This window comes from Aotus nancymaae, unplaced genomic scaffold (assembly GCF_030222135.1).
Source record: "Aotus nancymaae isolate 86718 unplaced genomic scaffold, 86718_ANA_hifiasm-v0.15.2.pri h1tg000016l, whole genome shotgun sequence".
Classification (NCBI taxonomy): Eukaryota; Metazoa; Chordata; class Mammalia; order Primates; family Aotidae; genus Aotus; species Aotus nancymaae.
Window position 1 is genome coordinate 60,629,818 of NW_026988428.1, and position 21,051 is coordinate 60,650,868.

General features: G+C 34.4%; 1 protein-coding gene across 4 annotated transcripts in view; it reads right to left on the bottom strand.

Moving 5' to 3' along the window:
* Positions 1–21,051, bottom strand: part of ERGIC2 (ERGIC and golgi 2) — a 68,771-nt gene that overhangs the window by 13,566 nt on the left and 34,154 nt on the right. For 3 of the 4 annotated variants that reach the window (XM_021674877.2, XM_012474250.3, XM_012474252.2), the window contains 7 exons: positions 20,569–20,639; positions 13,832–13,872; positions 9,828–9,929; positions 8,535–8,630; positions 3,862–3,917; positions 2,926–3,024; positions 1,588–1,620 (listed from right to left, as the gene is read on the bottom strand). In XM_021674877.2, the coding sequence (XP_021530552.1) occupies positions 1,588–1,620; positions 2,926–3,024; positions 3,862–3,917; positions 8,535–8,630; positions 9,828–9,929; positions 13,832–13,872; positions 20,569–20,639 (498 nt within the window). The remainder of the gene's footprint in view (positions 1–1,587; positions 1,621–2,925; positions 3,025–3,861; positions 3,918–8,534; positions 8,631–9,827; positions 9,930–13,831; positions 13,873–20,568; positions 20,640–21,051) is intronic. The other variant, XM_064377398.1, reaches the window with a different exon arrangement.

Here is a 21,051-nt window from a genome sequence, read left to right on the forward strand (position 1 = left end):
GGAGTTTCACTCTTGTTGCTCAGTCTGGAGTGTAATGGCACCACCTCGGGTCACCACAACCTGTCTCCCGGTTTCAAGCGATTCTCCTGCCTCAGCCTCCCAAGTTACTGGGATTACAGGCATGTGCACCATGCCTGGCTAATTTTGTATTTTTACTAGAGACAGGGTTTCTCCATGTTAGTCAGGCTGGTCTCAAACTCTTGACCTCTGGTGATCTGTCCGCCTAGGCCCCTTAAAGTGCTTAGATTACAGGTCCGTGCCTGGCCAAAAGGATCATTTTTATATAGTCATTAGACATCTGTAGCTTTGACACAAGTTTTAAATACCAGTATATTATCAATTACTAATTAATTGTAAACAATTACCCATTCACATAAAACATGTTAATTCTCTAGGTTTAATTCTAGAAAAATTATAATTAGATACACCTATCCACAGGTTCAACTAGATAAGCAAGTAAATCTTTTTATTTTCTTTCTGTTAGAGATGAAGCATCTCAAGTAGAGGGATATTAAGAAACAGGCCAAAGTTCAGGTTATTAAGTGGCAGAGTGAGAACTTGAACCCAGGCAATTTTACTCAAGGGGAACATGGTCTTAAATTTAAGCAGAAAAAATTCTCCCAGATTTAAATAGAAGCTTGTATCCCTTTGTACATAAAAGAGTAAAAGCTGCTGGGCATAGTGGCTCACGCCTGTAATCCCAGCACTTTGGGAGGCCGAAGCAGGGCGGATCACAAGTTCAGGAGATCGAGACCATCCTGGCTAACACAGTGAAACCCCATCTCTACTGAAAAAAAAAAACAAAAAAAAAAACATTAGCCAGGTGTAGTGGCACGTGCCTGCAATCCCAGCTACTTGGGAGGCTGAGGCAGGAGAATCACTTGAACTCAGGAGGCGGAAGTTGCAGTGAGCCGAGATCGAGCCATTGCACTCCAGCCTGGGTGACAAAGTAAGACTCCGTCTCAAACAAACAAACAAACAAACAAACAAGAGTAAAAGCTTTGACCTTCCTCTCCACTTCTCTCTCACTCATGGAAGGAATGATTCATCTGCAAAAAGTAGTCATGTGTGGCTAAGCCACTCAACTAGATAGTATAGGCGTTCTCTCTCTTAAACAGTTCTGTCTTCAAGACATACATATCCACCTCTCTATCATTAGGAAAGTGAGCTATCTCTGCCATTTGAGAAGCTGGCAGGGAGGAGAAGTATGCAGTTAGGTTATCCAGTTTGTGGAAGCACATACAGGTTGTTTTATTTCCATAAGCCTCATTAATAATAAAGCTGCCTGCAATGCTCTCAAAAAAGATCACTGCTTGGCTCATTTATTTACTTCACTAGAGTTTTTTTTTCAAATACCACAGCCTCTTCCATGCCCTTTTTCATATCACAGGCAATCTCCTTCATTTTCTTCATAGCCATTTGCCCTAACACTTATTATCTAAAGATCTAATTCCCTATAGGAATGTGTGCTCTATGAGGGGCAGGGATAGCCTATCTTGTTTATACAAATTTACACTGCATTAAAGATGTTCATTGCTAAGTAACCTCTGTAATACTTCTGGAGAACATCAGGAAAGGGATAGTTACCTGACACAGCAGATATATAACGTTGATTTTTTTCTATTTGGAAAAAGAAGCCCAATAAAACACATATTATGAAGTAGAAAAGTATACAACCTGCTTTAAAGCTTTGTATAACCTGGTGATACCTAACGGCATTTCAGAATATGACTCTAAATACCCCTTAGGTTCTCTGAATTTAGAAATAAGTATACTTAAAAACAGCTTTTTGAAAATTAACTTGTTTATATTTAGAAGAGCTTCTGTACAAGAATGTGTAGTTCATTTTAGCATCCTGAAACAAAGCATTCAACCAGTATGTTTCCAAATGAGCATCTCTCAGGTAACATGTAATGAATTTCAGTGGAGAATGAACGTATGCTTAGATTACAGACTAGATCATACTGACTAAAACTTATAAATTTCAAACTGTTTCTATCCACACATTTCTAAATTTAGTACACTCAGGTTTCCTGAAGTGAAACATTCCCTATGAACATAAAATATTCATGAATGTAAATCAGTATTCTAAATTCTAAACATCTTTAATATATCTGATTATAACACTGCTAAAAGGTAATGAATATGAATAAATCTAAATAGAATATTAATAAATCTACTTTAATAAAAAACTAAATCCTTAATTACAATTTTACAAAGGATAGAATTACTACTAGCTGAATAAGCTTCAAAAGTCCTTAAAATGTCCAGTAGCTGGAACATGGTATATGACTATTTTAGAGAGAGGCAATCAAAAACCCACAGAAAACATGAGAATAGACAATTTGCTAAACAACTAAGAAAATCTTTCCATATTTGGATAGACTTGATACTTTAAATGGAGCAGAAAGTTAAAAAGAACATTTAAAAAAGATTATCTGTGCTATAATGTACTCCTTCTATGTTAATAACCAAATCATTCCAGAATAACTCTAGGTTTCTGATATTTGTAAAATTCTCCAGAGAGGTTTCTAAAATGATAAATATGATTTTAAAACTGAACCTACACAAAGAAAATTATTCTTCTCATAATGTTGAACCTTTCTTTTGTTCTTATTCTTTGGTGAATATAAAAAGTGCAGTATGCCCTATGAATGTATTAACCTTTCATCTATTTCTACTGTTTAAATTCTACTCCTTCTGCCTTTTAACTCCCTTCAACTTTTAATTTGAATTTCTTTATTCTGTTCTATGGCTCATTTTTGAACATTCAAATTTCATCCACTACTAGGACAAATTCTCTCCACACATATCTCACTCACCAACCACTTAAAGATTATCTTTACACAGCAGGTAGGAAGATATTAAAAATATATATTAAGCACAATTTTCTACACGTAAAATCCAACAGTAATCATTACTTACGATCTATAGCAATTTTTTCAGTTCCATCTAAAGGATTAATAATTGCTGGAACAAGCTCTCCAAAAGACAAATGATCTATTCTATGAGAAAAGTTGTAAGCTAAAAGGCAAAAAATAAAAACAACTTAGCAGAGAAATTGTATTATTCAAAAGTACATGCTACAGGTTGGTTTACCTCCTTATCCTCAAATGAAAATGTTTAAAATATGCAAGGATAATAATACAATATTTTAAGCCACATCACTTTGAGAAAAATAAATTTAAATATACATGAATTAAATGTATAAATTCTGACAAAATGCTCTATCTCAAATTTTATAATTATATACTAATTAACTTCTAGAAAATATTACAATAATAATAAAAGCCAAAAATATATATATCTCCTTTTCCAAATCATCATATAGTAACTGGACTGTATTGTCAGAATTGGAATGACGTCCATGCCGCCAAATAAAACTGATCTTATATATCTTTAATACATACTATTGCTAAATGTGACCAAACTAATTTTTTGTGGAATCCATTACTTGTTTTGTCCTCTAAAGCAGACTTTAAAAACGTAAGTCTTATGACAATCATGATACCAAACTAACCTGAATACTTTATACATGTCTATACATCCATATTTCAATATGCAAATGGAAATAAACTGCAAATATATTCTTTTCATTATCCCCAAAATTTAGCAGAAATGTGTACAAAGTTATATAAAGTACACTAGGCTTTCCTCCCTAACCTCAACAACTCTGAGCAATGACCAAATACAAATGCAGATTAAATCAATTTAAAAATTTATTTTTTCCTTTAGATGAATATCTGTCTTCAGAACAGTTCATTTTCAACTACACTGCATCTGCACTTTTAAAAAAAGTATTAGACAAAGTATTTTTTTTCAAGTACATCTTTATTGAAAAAAAGTCAGAAACTACTTAACAGTCATGGTTGACTAGTGCTGCCAAATGTGCATGACCACGAGGATGTGGAATTGCTCTGAAAGGAGAAAACAAAATTAAAGTAATACCATTTATGCATATAATTAATCAAAATCAGAAAGTGGATCTTCCCTAAGCTATATAATTTTTCTTAGTACCAAATAACATAAGAATGCATTTGGCCTATGATTGAGCAGACAAGTCTACTCATCTCAGCAATGCACTAAACTACTTGGGGGTTGGCGAACATTTTTGGTAAAGACCTGGATAGTAAATACTTTTAGGGTTTGTGGGCCAAGATGCAAAATCAGTGTATTATGTGGTTACATAATGAGAAAAAGCAATTTTCACAAACTTTTCATTGATATAATAGTCATAACTGAGTGCTTTTTGTTTTTTTGTAATAGAACTGTTTTGCAGGGAGATTACATTTTGTTAAACTGGGATTTAGAATCAGTGTTCCCTATTTTCAAATGGCCCATAAATCTTTATTTGATAATGATGATCTAAAATGAAATTTTAAGTATTTCATCTTTGAAAATATTAATTCATGAGTACGAGTTGAGCATATTCATTGCTTGAAAGACATTTATAGAATTCTAGTAGATTCTTCTCCTAATACTTATTTACCTTTAAACATGCCATTATATTGCAGATTAATAACTTCCGATCTAAGTTAAAGCAAAATTTCCTCAATTGTACAGTTAAATGAATTTGAAACATAGAAATTTCCTTTTTATTTGCATCAATGTCTCAAGTTCTGGAACTACACAGTTTGACATCAGAAAATATATCCAAGTATGAGAATAGAGTCAAGATCCTTGCTTTAACTTCTGACAGCAAAGGATATCAAAGAATAAAAAGTAAAAGAAACCACTCAAAATCACTAGTTATTGAAATAACTTTACAATATAAATTTCATAGATAAGCATTGGTTTTAGGCTAAATTCATTAAACATTGTTTCTGAACAATGTTTAATGAATTAAACATTGTTAAATCTGCATAAAACTTAAATTTCCAAAGATATTCTCTGCTCGATAATTGTAGCTGATATAAATTTTCTCATTCAGAAAAATTCCAGTCTTGGTCCTGAGCTCAAAAAATTTACTGCTAAGCCATCAAACTGCTGTGTAGTAGGGCAGGATGGAATATTCAGTTTTTTATTTCTGACAAAAAACCACAGAAATGACAATATTTAGGTCCATAAGGGCAAATGAAATTTGCCATTGGCACACCAGTTTAAAATGCATAATAAATTCAAATATTTTCTGCAAAGTACTACTGATGATACAATGGATAACAATAGGCATTAAACACATTACATTTTCACAAGATTTGAAATGCATCCAAGTAGGCTATTTTCTGCTCCACATACCACCATCAATTACAACACATTTGTAACACATCTTACCAGATTGCACTTTAGGTTGCACTGAAATTGTGTTCTCTCAACTTCTATAAAAATATTCTTGCCTATAGTTGTTGCTGCAAGCAGGCTATTCATAGATACTAATTCTTCAATCATTTCAAATTCAGCATTGATTCCTCAAATAAACAATAAGCAGGTCTAGTAAATCTGTCCACTCATCAAGAGCTTAGAAATCACTCAAAATCTCCTGGCTTTTTTTTTTTAGTTTTATTTATTTACTATTTTTTGAGATGGAGTCTCGCTCTGTTGCCAGGCTGGTGTGCAGTGGTGTGATCTGGGCTCACTGCAACCTCTGCCTCCCAAGTTCAAGTGATTCTCCTGTCTCAGCCTCCATGTAGCTGGGATGAGAGGTGCGCGTCACCACGTCCAGCTAATTTTTGTATTTTTAGTAGACAGGGTTTCACCATGTTGGCCAGAATGGTCTTGATCTCTGGACCTCGTGATCCACCCATCTCTGTCTCCCAAAGTGCTGGGATTATAGATATGACCCACCGCACCCAGCCTCCTGGCTTTTTAACTATTAGATACTGCTCTCAATGTCCTCATCTACTGGAATAGTTTTCTTGAAGAAGGCTAATCATCTAATTGTCTAAAGCAAATTTGTTTTCTCTGGATTCATTCCTTTAGCTTTTGCAGTCAAACACTGTTTCTCAGATTTATCAATACACGGATGTTGGTAAACAATGAGGTACTTAAAGACTACAGCTTCATTTTCACTTTTTATTATAAAATTCTACAGTTTCTGGATATTCCAATTTAAATTTTCTAATTTTTCTGACCATTGCTTTTTTATAGGCTGGTAATATTGTGATGAATGCTCAATCTGGTACTATCAACATATATTGTATTCTTTTTAGCACAATTAAATAGTGTCATTGCTTAATAAGCAGGATGTTCTGCAACCATATTTGATCAAACAATCCATACTCCACTGTTCTTTAAAAATGCAAAATTTGGAGTCCCTATTTTCTTTAACATAGTAACACAATAAATAAATAAAATGTTGCAGTACAAGAATACACATGGCACTTTTAATGCTGTCAACTAATAACCGCATCACTGTAATTCATAGTAAACCTAAGTACACAGTAATGAGAGTAATATAGTTTCTACCAGAATTACTCAACTGTGGTATTGTAATACAAAAGCAGCCATATATAAACAAATGAGCACGGCTATATGCCAATAAAACTATTTTTGGACACAAACTTAAATTTCATATATTTCTCATGTATTATATTATTCCCCTTCTGATTTATTCTCAAACATTTAAACATGTAAAAACCGTGGCTCGGCAAGGTGGCTATCGCCTGTAATCCCAGCACTTCGAGAGGCTGAGACAGGCGGATCACTTGAGACCAGGAGTTCGAGACCAGCCTGGCCAACATGGTGAAATCCCATCTGTACTAAAAAGACAAACGTTAGCCAGGCGTGGTGGTGGGCTGCCTGTAATCCCAGCTACTCGGGAGGCTGAGGCAGGAAAATCGTTTAAACTCAGAAGGCAGAGGTTGCAGTGAGCCGAGATCACACCACTGCACTCCAGACTGGGCAACAGAGCGAGACTCTGTCACAAAAATAAATAAATAAATAAAATAAAATAAAAACATAAAAACCCTTCTTAGCTTATGAACCATACAAAAACAGGTAGTAGGCTGAATTCGGTATACAAGCTGTAGTTTGTTTACCCCTGCAATAAACCTTTGTTCTGTTATGCACTGTTATATTTCAAATTTAACCTGTTCTTTTAAAATCTTCATACCTCTACAAGTAAGTATTATCCTTCCCTGTTTCTGGTTAAAATAATGAAAAAAATCACCTTGAAGATCTCCTTTACTACAATCCTGCTTTACCTAGTTACCAATTCTAGCAACTAACTAAAAAATTGAAAACAAAAACTCTCAATAAAAGATTCTTCTTTATTTATAACCAATTAACTGTCACTACTGTCAAGTTTCAGAATATGCCCTGATAGGTCTAAACATTGTTTAATTTGTTTGATATGGTACCTAGCAAAACACCAGGCACTTAAAAAAAAAAAAAGGCAATACAATAATCATTAGGAAAACGTATTAACTAACATTTAACACAAAGTATACTAAAACTTTGCTCAATAAAGCATTTCTTTATGCATTGGAATAATTGGCAGTTGGTTCGGTAAATTCTTCTGTGTTCACAGTGAAGTACACTACCTCAAGCTTACTACTAAAAAGAAAGTCTACTGTCATAAATTATTCCCAGCTCCACTCATATCGTCAGTCTAACAGTGTTCCTACTATTATTTTCAAACAAATTCAGGGAAATTTTTCTGAATAAATAAACTACAATACTAAATGTTGAATATCCCTTATCCAAAATGCTTGGGATCAGAAGTTTCAAATTTTAGATTTTGGAATATGTACATTTTATTTGCCAGATAGGCCTCCCTAATCTGAAAATCTGAAATCTGAAATACTCTTAAGCATTTCCTTTGGGCACCATGTTGACAATGCTCAAATTTGGAGTATTTTGAATGCTCCAAATTTGGAGCATTTCAAATGTCAGATTTTCAGACAAGGGAGGCTCAACCTATATATGTTACTTGGATGAACTCTCTCACCACCCACGATATTACTCCGAGAGGAATAGAGAGCTGCTTTAAATAAAACCTCCTTCTTTATTTTGTTAACAGGTGTATTCATTTTATGAAATGATAGCATAAGTGAGCATCTTCTTCAAAAAATTAAAAGTTAAAAATCAAATTAAATCACCCTAGTACAGATGACTGTAGTTATCTGACACTTGTTAAAACTCTGCATAGGGAGGATGGATATTCAGAATTTACCTATTTCTTTCCTGGGATATTTTCTACTCTATCAGAAAGGAAGCTAGCCTAAGTGATTTTCAGTGGATTAAAAGTTGTTCTGGCAGGTGAAGAGAGGCATTTTGAGTTGTCAGAATTATTGGGGAGGGGTTGCTATTGGCATTTACTGGACAAAAGCCACAGAAACAAGGCATCCTGCAATGACATTGGTTGTCTCACAGAAAAAAGAATCATCCCAAGTTTTGCGTGACTTTCAAATGCTCTAAGAGATATTCGTGTACATGAAAAGCCCATTAAAATAATCTGAATCTAGAACTTAACTCCATTTAGCTATACAAAGTACCTGTTGTAGTTTTAATATACACTAAATTTCCCAGAAAACTAAGGGAAGCTTCTATTCTGTCTTAATATTACAAAGTATTTTCAGTAAGTGAAAACAACATACTTGCCCACTGTTATGTGAAAATTCCCTGCTACTTTATTGACATATAGATGACCATGAATTCTGCATGCATCTGGAGACTGTGATGAATCATCTTCCCTGTTAAAACAAGATATATTATTTAAAGCATATCAATATAGTTACCATTTTATGATGAGAAAACTGTGTACAGAAAAAAAAAATCCCTAACAATCATTTTTTAGGTAATATTCTAAATGTCAAAAATAGAATAGCAGTTTCCTGAAGTCTAGACATCTATAAAAATTACACATGTATAAAATGGGAAAAAATATTTATTTAATATCTATTAAATTTACATAAATTTGAAAAGTCCATGGTTCTTCAACTCTAACCAGAAGACTTAGTCCAGCAACAGAAGAAAGACTAAAACAAAAAAATTGTCCAAAAAGACATGCTTTCTTCACTTATTTCTGCCACTGTAGCGGGGACAGGGAGGAAGGGTAGAAATATGACTGAAGTAAAGGAAAGGCATGCCACCTAAGTTCAAAGAGACAATGACATTTTCTTCCCAAGCAAATATAAACTCTTGTGTATTTTAAATTTTAAATTGTTATGTTTATGATTATAGCATTTCCGAATATCCACCAGTCTTTTTTTTTTTTTTTATTTTTGTGATAGAGTCTCACTCTGTAGCCCAGGCTGGAATGCAATGGCACAAACTTGGCTCACTGCAACCTCTGCCTCCTGGGTTCAAGCAATTCTTCTGTCTCAGCCTTCCGAGTAGCTGCAACTACAGGCATGCATCACCATGCCTGGCTAATTTTTTTGTATTTTTAGTAGAGACGGGGTTTTCACCATGTTGGTCATGCTGGTCTCTAACTCCTGACCTCAAATGATTTGCCTACCTCGGCCTCCCACAGTGCTGGGATTACAGGCATGAGCCACCATGCCTGGCCTATAATCTTTAAAATAAAACAATTAAAAAAAAAATTATAGCCTTGAAAAAAAGGTGAAGTAAAACTAAATTTCTAACCAAAGTTTATATATCCTCATAATAGTGAAACTAATTTTTCTTAAAACTTAATATAATTTTATATGGAGGTATGCCACACATAAAAAAGAAAATTAAATGCAAATGAAATAATATATGTGTGATAATACTGATCAAAATCACAGGCTATAAATTTGAGAGCAAAAGGCATCTTTAGAGTACAGAATGATTCTATTTTCACTTCCTAAGAAAAATGATTCGGAAAACTACACCAACACTTTAGTTTTAATTATGTCAAAACAAATTCATAATAAATAGCTGTACATTTAAAATACAGATTTCACCTTGGTGGAAGAGCTGTTGATGCACTTTTAAAAGCACTTTTAAATATCACATCTTGAAGGGAATGCTCTTCTTGTAGCCTACTCTGAATCAGCTGCAGCATCCTAAATAAGACACAAACAATAGTTTAGAACTACAGTAAGGTACATAAAGAGAGCTGACACTTATTCAAAAATGATGATGTTTAGCTGACTTAACTAAACCATACATTTATTATAATAGGATTTCATAATCTAAAATAACATACCAAGTTTTCTTTGTTCATTTCCTTGAAAACAAGTGAAGCAGGAAGGCTAGAGATCTAATAGCTGAGCTCCATAAGCCTATTTGATCCCATCAGTAAAGGATGTGCAGTCAGGACCACAAAAGTAGGGCTTCTATTTACTTAAGTATCTAAATTCATCTTTCATGCATACATGCACAATTACAAAATTCTTATTTTTGTCAAATGTTGAATGAAATATTGTAGATACAAAGAGTAAGACAAATAAGGGGCTACACAACAGACTTGATGGATGTGAAGTGGCACATTACTCAGTATAAACTCATACTATAAGTATCTAATTTTCATTACAAAAATTTTTCTCTCTCCAATACTTCTACCATTGAGCCATGTTATCTCCTACAATTTTCAGCAATAACTTTGTGTCATTAGATGTAGTTTTAATTCTATTTCTTTAAATAACTAATATTCGAAGTCATCTGTAGTAAAGTTCAAACTTGGTAAGTACAAAAATTATAAACCATGAGGAGGGAAGAATAAATAGGCAGAGCACAGATAATTTTTTGAGCAGTGAAACCATTCTGTATGGCACTATGATAGATACATATCATTATACATTTGTCAGAACTCACAGAATGTACAGTCGACATCAAGAGTGAACCCTAGGAACCTAGGAGGCGGAGGCTGCAGTGACACTGCACTCCAGACTGCGCGACAAAGCGAGACTCGTCTCAAAAAAAAAAAAAAAAAACTTAAAAAAAAAAAAAGAGTGAACCCTAATATAAACTATGGACTTTGTGTCAACATAGGTTCACTGATTATAACAACTGTATCTAATCTGATATAGGATGTTGCTAATGGGGAAACCTGGAGGGGAGGAGTATATGTGCCTAACTATTCTAATAAAATAAATACCTATATATAACTTGGAAAAAAGTTATAAACATAGGTACTTACAAAAAGAAAGCGAATGTAAATCTCATAATATTTTACCATTCCACCAAAATGATAAAAATAAGGACTTTCTAGATGTGCAAGTGGAAGATTAAAAACTTATGCATCATCTATCTATTAGAAAAATTAGTACAACAGGCCTATTTAAGATAACAAGTCATATTTATACACGTTATTTTTGCTGGAATAAAATAAACCTTAAATGTAGACATAAAAAGTAGAAAATACAAAGGCTCTGTCCAGGGTTTGAAATTTACAGTTAAAGAGAGATTAATTGGAAGCTTCAATATTTTAAGTATTATAGAAAACCAACTGAAAGAAAATTTAAATCTCTTAGAAAATTCTAGAAGTAAAGAACATTTTGGCATGCACATTATTTAGGAAGATAAATATCTTGGGTATCTATAGGCCATTCAAGAGCTATTCAAGAATGTTTAGAAGCAGAAAATGATAATCCAGGATGCTCCAAGAAACCAGATTCCATCTTCAGATTCAGACACTTAAAGACTTAAAATCTTTGGATCCAATGCCAGCAGAAATGGAAATCTTCACCTTTTTTTGTGTGTCTTGTATTTCCAGAGTTCAATTTTTGATGCATGGCAGTGATCAAGGAGTTTGATGCCACCAAACTATACATATGTGTATATGGATGCATGTATTATGTGTGTGTTTATGAAAAAAGTTTTGCCTTCAGTGTGCCAATAAATATCCCAAGCCTATATTTCACACATGAAGGTATGTAGAAAACTCTACTATGATGGCAAATTTACATCATCTTAATAGGAAAAACACAATCTCTTCTCCCACTTATTACTAGTTTGGAGCATTGAAAATAATTCTAGATGAAAGAAGAAACCTCACTTTCATATTTCTGGATCAAAGTAAAGTATTTCATCTGTGGACAGCTTTCTACTAAAAATTCTAAGAGCCCATGGACAGCTAATATTCAGTGCTTTTGTTCATCCACATTCAATTTCAACTTTCACATAAAAACTCCCTCAAGCGGTGAAACCGGAAATTAAAAGAGAAAGAACCTTGGAATATACTTAGGAACTAGGAAAAGAAAAAACAGGTAAAGAAAAATTATTTTGGAATAATCTTAAACTATATAAAGCTCTTTGTAAGTGCAAGACATAACCTGGAAAACAAAAAGCAATATATGGGGGTGGGAGACGGAAACACTTATAACAAAGTACTATTTTCTTTAATTTATAAAGAATTCTTAAAAGAAAGCCAATCAAGCAAAATAGGCATATAGGCAAACATGTTCACAAAAAAATACAAATGAGCAAATGTTAATTAATAAAAGCACAGTACCAATTTTCACCCATCAAACTGACATACATTTAAAAAGCTTCTGGGTATACCTGCTGTTGGTGAGATTGTACAGAAACAAGTACTCTCATATGGCCTCTTGGAATATAAGTGAAATAATAATTTGGGAGGAAATAGGCACTACCAAAACGTTCAATATCCTCAAAGAAAGAAATTCTATTTCTAGAAATACACACACATACAAACATACACAGAATTAGGTTCAAGAATGTTCACTGAGTATTATTTTTAATATTAGAATTCTGAAAGCAATCTAAATGGCCATCAATAAGGATCCAATTAAATAAACTACAATCTATCCATAAAATGGACCATTCTATACATACAGAAATGAGTCCAAAACCTGCTAGGTGGAAAATGCAATTTATTTCTGTGTGTGTGTGTGTGTGTGTATTTCTGTATATAAACAATTATATATTTTACAAATAGCATTAAAATATATAAATATAAAATATATACATCTTTATATATTATAAAATATATAATATACTCATAATATATAAGAATTCTATAATTATATACTATATATGGATTATATGTCAGAAGTATTACATATAATTTAGTATATATAGACAGAAATATATATAATATACACATTATATATATACATATATGTATACGCACACACAGAGAAAATGTCTGTCTAAAAGGCTACCCAAAAAACTTATCTCTGGTTATTACTGCTAGTCAGTGGCATTAGTTTACAGAGTGAGAAGGGGGCTTTTACATTTACTTTGTATCAGGAGTGTCCCAACTTTTGGCTTCCCTGGGCCACACACCATAAGAATAATTATCTTGGGCCACACATAAAATACACTAACACTAACTATAACTCATGAGTTAAAAAAAACACCACCACCACTTTGGGAGGCCAAGGTGGGTGGATCACTTGAGTTCAGGAGTTTGAGACCAGCCTGGTCAACATGGTGAAACCCTATTTCTAATAAAAATACAAATAATTGGCTGGGCATGGTGATGTGTGCCTGTAGCGCACACCAGCTACTCAGGAGGCTGAGGCACGAGAATCATTTCAACCTGGGAGGTGGAGGTTGCAGTAAGCCAAGATTGTGCCACTGCACTCCAGCCTGGGTGACAGAGCAAGACTCTGTTTAAAAAAAAAATAGAGTTTACAAATTTATGTTAAGCTATATTCGAAGCCTTCCTGTGGGGCCAAAGGTTGGACAACCTTGCTTCATATCAATTCTATTCAAATTAAATTTTTTAAATGATCATATATTGCTTTCATAATCTAAAAATTTAAATAGTTGATACCATTGTAAATAAAAATTAAAACTTATGAATCAAAGTGTACTAGAGAAAAGATTATGCATGCCTTTAAGATCTGATTTTGAAACTGTAAGGATTATATACCAAATTCTGCTAATAATTCATCCAAAGAAATCCCTAGAGAAATGTGTTAATCTATAAATAGTTTACAACCGACAAAATATGATTTAGATCACTATGGATCACAATACTTGGTTCTCTTATTACCTCTGCCACTCTTTCTGCTGTGGTGAAAGATCAAATACTGTCTGAAATGAAAGAAAACATAATCACTAGCACTGTCAAATTCTCTTGGCTTTTACATCACAATTTAAACAATTTTTCTTTGAGCAAGAAACAAACATAATGTTAAAAACAAGTATTCATGGTTTACATTCATCTTCTATAAGTCAAATTAAAATTTTAATGTGAAAGCTTTACTCAAAAATAGCATAAAGAAATTTTATGAATCACAAATATTCTCCTGTTAAAGTTAACATTTATAGGAATATATGCAAGTTGACAATTTATCATATGTACAAAATGGTATCTTAGGACTTAAAATCAATTAAATGATGCTAGCATGAAATTCACAAGTATTGGAGGAAAAAACAACATACAAAGTTATATTCAAGCATCCAAAGCCCATAATCTTGCTGGTAAAATACCATAACAGAATCAACAATTTTTGAAATGAGTTAAAAAATAGCACTATAATTCCTAAAGGTGTTAATCAACAAAGAAGTACTTAAGAAATTTTATCTAGGCATGATCCTTATCAATTCAAAGTCAGTCTTCGCTGCCTCTAAAAGTCAGAGAAAAATATACTACTTCTTATAGTAGTTATATCGACAATTTAATTATGCAACAAAAAAAATCCACTTTTCAGCCAGTAGTGTTGGCCATGCCTGTAATTCTAGCACTTTGGGATGCCAAGACAGGTGAATTGCCTGAGATGAGGAGTTTGAGACCAGCCTGGGCAACATGGTGAAACCCTGTCTCTACTAAACTACAAAAAATTAGCCAGGTGTGGTGGTGGGCACCTGTAATCCCAGCTATTCAGGAGGCTGAGGCACGAGAATTGCTTGAACCTGGGAGGCAGAGGTTGCAGTGAGACATTATCTTGCCAATGCCCTCAGCCTAGGCAGCAAAGTGAAACTCTGTCTCAAAAAAAAAAAAAAAAAGTCCACTTTTCTAGTCCTAGTTCGCAGCTCTACTTCTGTGACTTTAGTATTTTAATTATATCAATCTGGAACCTACTTCTCATGTAACTGTGAGCCTCATGTTTAAGTTTTATACCACCATATGCTCCAAGTTAAATTGTCCCAATCTTTCTGATGCTTCCTTTGATTACACCTCCTGATGAATTTGTCTAAAGCATGCTGCTAAACCTTTTTCACATGACAGCACATAAAGAAAATGGTAAAATCTATAAGACACACCATGGCAAACCAATAAAGCTGTGCAGTTACTCTCTAGCTAATGTATAAAGAAAATGATTGACAGTGGGGACTATATGATTTTTCCTCTGAATTCCTCAACCTGCTCTGTACAGTGTTTACTTAGCACAAGGGTATAAAGAAACTACTTTGCTAGGCACTATGCTAATTCATGATCTCATTTAACCTTCCTAACAACCTCATGAATTTGTGACTACTCTTCCTCTTTTGCACATGAGGAAACAGGAGCTCAAAAAGTTACACCTTTTTTCCAGAATCACAGATATTAAGAATCAATATACAAACTTAGCTTTATCAGATTACTTTCCCACCTTTTAAAAATTCTTTTTTTAAAATAAATACTAACTAAATATAATAGAAAATAGCAAAATAGTAACTATCATAGCATATAAACAGAACATGGTTTGGAAACTAGTACAGTTATTAGGGCTAGGTTTTTAATATTCAGAGCACATATTAAAATAATGAGCAAAATTTTTTAAAGTTAAAATTGTATTTTAAATAATTTTATATTAAACATAATTCATAACCACTTTTATATAAATTAGGATAAAGGAAGGAACAGCTTCCTAAAAGCACTGTTATTACTGATGAAAAGTATACAACTAAATATTTTGAAGTTCTTAACTTTCTCATTAAGACATGACTTTTAATTATAACAATTTAAATTGAATGTTCTTGCTCCATAAATGATTGGAAGAGATGGTAAAAACTGTTTATAATGAAAACAGTCAATAATATTGTCCCAACGGCATAATTCTAATATATCATTATTGCCTAAAACCTGCAAAGCATTTTGCAGTACATTTTGAGAACTACAAAGGTGAAAGAATAAAACTAATTATTCTCAGGAGCTTAAAATCCAGCTAGAAAGATAAGAGATGTAGGCGGAAAAAAAAGAAAAGATAAAATCAGGCATCTTAAAAATGTGGGGAACAAAAGAGAATGAGCACAACAGTTAGAATATGGAGGCCGGGTGTGGTGGCTCACGCCTGTAATCCTAGCACTTTGGGAGGCTGAGGTGGGTGGATCACGAGGTCAAGAGATCGAGACCATCCTGGTCAACATGGTGAAACCCCGTCTCTACTAAAAATACAAAAAATTAGCTGGGCATGGTGGCTTGTGCCTGTAATCCCAGCTACTCAGGAGGCTGTGGCAGGAGAATTGCCTGAACCCGGGAGGCGGAAGTTGCGGTGAGCCAAGATTGCGCCATCGCACTCCAGCCTGGGAAGCAGCGAAACTCCGTCTCAAAAAAAAAAAAGAAGAATATGGAGAGAATGCACATTGATTTTGTATCCTGAGACTTTGCTGAAGTTGCTTATCAGTTTTAGGAGACTTTGGGCTGAGACAATGGGGTCTTCTAGATACACAATCATGTCATCTACAAATAGAGACAATTTGACTTCCTCCTGTCCTATTTGAATACCCTTTATTTCTTTTTCTTGCCTGATTGCTCTGGCTAGAACTTCCAGTACTATATTGCATAGGAGTGGTGAGAGAGGGCATCCTTGTCTAGTGCCAGATTTCAAAGGGAATGCTTCCAGTTTTTGCCCATTCAGTGTGATATTGGCTGCTGGTCTGTCGTAAATAGCTTTTATTATTTTGAGACATGTTCCGTCAATACCTAGTTTATTGAGGGTTTTTGGCATAAAGGGCTGTTGAATTTTGTCAAAGGCCTTCTCTGCATCAATTGATATAATCATGTGGTTTTTGTCTTTGGTTCTGTTTATGTGGTGAATTACGTTTATAGACTTGTGTATGTTGAACCAGCCTTGCATCTCCGGGATGAATCCTACTTGATCATGGTGGGTAGGCTTTTTCATGTGCTGTTGCAATTGGCTTGCCGATATTTTACTGAAGATTTTTGCAAAAATCACAAGCATTCCTAGACACCAATAACAGACTAACAGAGAGCCAAATCAAGAATGAACTGCCATTCACAATTGCTACAAAGAGAATAAAATACCTAGGAATACAACTAACTAGGAACATAAAGGACCTCTTCAAGGAGAACTAGAAACCACTGCTCAAGGAAATAAGAGAGGACACAAACAGATGGAGAAACATTCCATGTTCATGGTTAGGAAGAATCAATATCGTGAAAATGGCCATACTGCCCAAAGTAATTTACAGATTTAACGCTATCCCCATCAAGCTACCAATTACCTTCTTCACAGAACTGGAAAAAACCACCTTCAACTTCATATGGAACCAAAAGAGAGCCCGCACAGCCAAGTCAATTCTAAGCAAAAAGAACAAAGCATGAGGCATTACACTACCGGACTTCAAACTATACTACAAGGCTACAGTAATCTAAACAGCATGGTACTGGTACCAAAACAGAGATATAGACCAATGGAACAGAACAGAGGCCTTGGAGGCAACACAAACTTATCTACAACCATCCAATCTTTGACAAATCTGATAAAAACAAGCAATGGGGAAAGGATTCCCTGTTAAATAAATGGTGTTGGGAAAACTGGCTAGCAGTGTGCAGAAAGCAGAAACTGGACCCCTTCCTGATACCTTACACTAAAACTAAATCCAGATGGATTAAAGACTTAAACATAAGAGCTAACACCATAAAAACCATAGAAGAAAATCTAGGCAAAACCATTCAGGACACAGGCATAGGCAAGGACTTCATGATCAAAACACCAAAAGCATTGGCAACAAAAGCCAAAATAGACAAATGGGTTCTAATCAAACTCCACAGCTTCTGCACGGCAAAGGAAACAGTCATTAGAGTGAATCGGCAACCAACAGAATGGGAAAAAATTTTTGCAGTCTACCCATCTGACAAAGGGCTGATATCCAGAATTTACAAAGAACTAAAACAGATTTACAAGAAAAAAACAAGCCCATTCAAAAGTGGACGAAGGATATGAACAGACACTTTACAAAAGAGGACATACATGAGGCCAACAACATATGAAAAAATGCTCATCATCACTGGTCATTAGAGAAATGCAAATCAAAACTACATTGAGATACCATCTCACGCCAGTTAGAATGGCCATCATTAAAAAATCTGGAGACAACAGATGCTGGAGAGGATGTGGAGAAATAGGAACACTTTTACACTGTTGGTGGAAGTGTAAATTAGTTCAACCATTGTGGAAGACAGTGTGGTGATTCCTCAAGGACCTAGAAATAGAAATTCCATTTGACCCAGCAATCTCGTTACTGGGTATATAGCCAAAGGATTATAAATCGTTCTACCATAAGGACACATGCACACAAATGTTCATTGCAGCATTGTTTACAATAGCAAAGACCTGGAACCAACCCAAATGCCCATCGATTGCAGACTGAACAGGGAAAATGTGGCACATATACACCATGGAATATTATGCAGCCATAAAAAAACAATGAGTTCGTGTCCTTTGTAGGGACATGGATGAACCTGGAACCATCATTCTCAGCAAACTGACACAAGAACACAAAATCAAACACCACATGTTCTCACTCATAGGTGGGTGTTGAATAATGAGAACATATGGACACAGGGAGGGGAACATCACACACTGAGGTCTGTTGGGGGGAAATGGGGGAGGGACAGCAGGGGATGGGGAGCTGGGGAGAGATAGCATGGGGAGAAATGCCAGATACAGGTGAAGGGGAGGAAGGCAGCAAATCACACTGCCATGTGTGTACCTATGCAACAATCTTGCATGTTCTTCACATGTACCCCAAACCCTAAAATGCAATTAAAAAAAAAAAAGAATATGGAGAGAATGCTTGAGAAACAGTGTAAATGAATTTTAGGGAATTCATTCAAGATTATAATATATATATATCCACAAATAAAGCTGCAAACCTACACCCATTTGGACTTTGACAAAATCAGCAAAAGAAAGCATTGGGGAAAGGATTATCTATTCAATAAATGGTGCTGGGATAGCTGGCTAGCCATATGCAGATGAATGAAACTTGGCCCACATCTTTCACCATATACAAAAATTAAGTCAAGATGGGTAAAGATTTAAATGGCCTTAAACTATGAAAATCCTAGAAGAAAACCTGGGAAACACCATTGCGGGCATCAGCCTTGGGAAAAAAATTATGACTATGTCCCCACAAGCAATTGTCACAAAACAAAAATTGAAAAGTGGGAGCTAATTAAACTAAAGAGCTTCTGCACAGAAAACAAAAACAAAACTACCAACAAAGTAAACAGACAACCTACAGAATGGGAGAAAATATTCACAAGCTATGCATCTGATAAAAGTCTAATATTCAGAATCTATAAGGAACTTAACTGAACAAGCAAAAAACAACCCCATTAAAAAGTGGGCAAAAGGCATGAACACATACTTCTCAGAAGACATACAAGTGGCCAATAAACATGAAGAGATGCTCCATATCACTCATCATAAAAGAAATACAAATCAAAACCACAATGAGATGCCACCTCACGCCAGTCAGAACAGCTATTACTAACAAGTCAAAAACAAAAAACTAGATGCTGGAGAGGCTGAGGAGAAAAGGGAACACTTATATGGTGCTGGTAAAAAGGTAAATTAGTTCAGCCACTGTGGAAGCCGTTTGGAGAGTTCTCAAAGAACATAGAGTACTATTCAACTCAGCAATCCCATTACCAGGTATATACTCAAAGGAAAATAAATCATGATACGAAAAAGACACATGCACTCTGATGTTCATTGCAGCAGTATTCACAATAGCGAATACATAGAATCAACCTAGGTACCCATCAACAGTAAATGGGATAAAGAAAATGTGGTATACATTCACCAGGGAATACTATGTAGCCATAAGAAAAAACAAACCGCTGTCCTTTGCAGCAACATGAATGCAGTTGGAGGCAATAATCCTAAGCAAATTAATGGCAGGGCAGAAAACCATATACCATATGTTCTCATTTATAAGTGGGAGCTAAATGTTGGGTACTCACGGACATAAAGATGGCAACAACAGAAAGTGGGGACTATTAGAGAGGGGAGGGAGGGAGAAGCGAAAGGGATGAAAAACTATTGGTTATTATGCCCCGTACCGGGGTGACGGGATCAATCAACCCAAAACCTCAGCATTAGACAATATAGTCAGCTAACAAACCTGCACATGTACCACATGAATCTAAAATAAAAGTTGAAAAAACCGTCCCTCTTCGAAATGGTAAACAAAAATAAAGAATGGCAGAAAATAAAAGAAATAAAACAAAGGATGCATAGTTATTCTTAAAATAGTATAAAATCTAATGCAAATATTAAAGTATCTAATAATAATCACTTAGATCAAAATTACCAGATAATAGTAATACATCCAAAATGTTAATAATGGTCACCTCAAGATTTTGGTATATAACATAACTTTTCTGTTTTTCTCCCTGAATTTATTACAAAGAATATGGATTACTTTTGAAATAAGATAATTATACTAAAAACTATTTCAGACAAAACTAAAAACAAATAGATATCAAAACTGTCTTCGAGGGTGCAATTCCTTAACCCATGTATTTCAAAGAACCATGTGAATCAAACTTACTGGTTCATAAACTAGACCATCTGCAGACGCAACCATTGTTTCTGCTAAATCCAATACATCCGCTCCAACATCTGCATACAAAAAAGATTTAAGAGTTTTACATTCTATGGTCGGAGGCAAACCATCCCCAATATAAACAAATTAAGACAACTAACAGAAAACTCACCAAGTAGGAAACAAACAAACAAACAAAAAAAAACCTCACTAAGTGTGAGAAACTACTTCCTATACTGCTTATTTGTTCAAAAGCTAAAACAGCAGTTTTATATAGCTTTGGTGGAGATTATTTCAAAATGCACCTTTTTTTCTACTTCTTGCTAAGTAAAAAAGATAATTCAAGATCTCATTTAAAAAGGATAAGCTTTACTGAATTGAAGAGCTTTGCAAATATCAGCAAGAACCTAATCACAAGTACTAAGTGGCCACTCAACAAAATATTAAGTGCAAGAAATATTGTTAGAGATTAAAAGAAATCTTAAAACA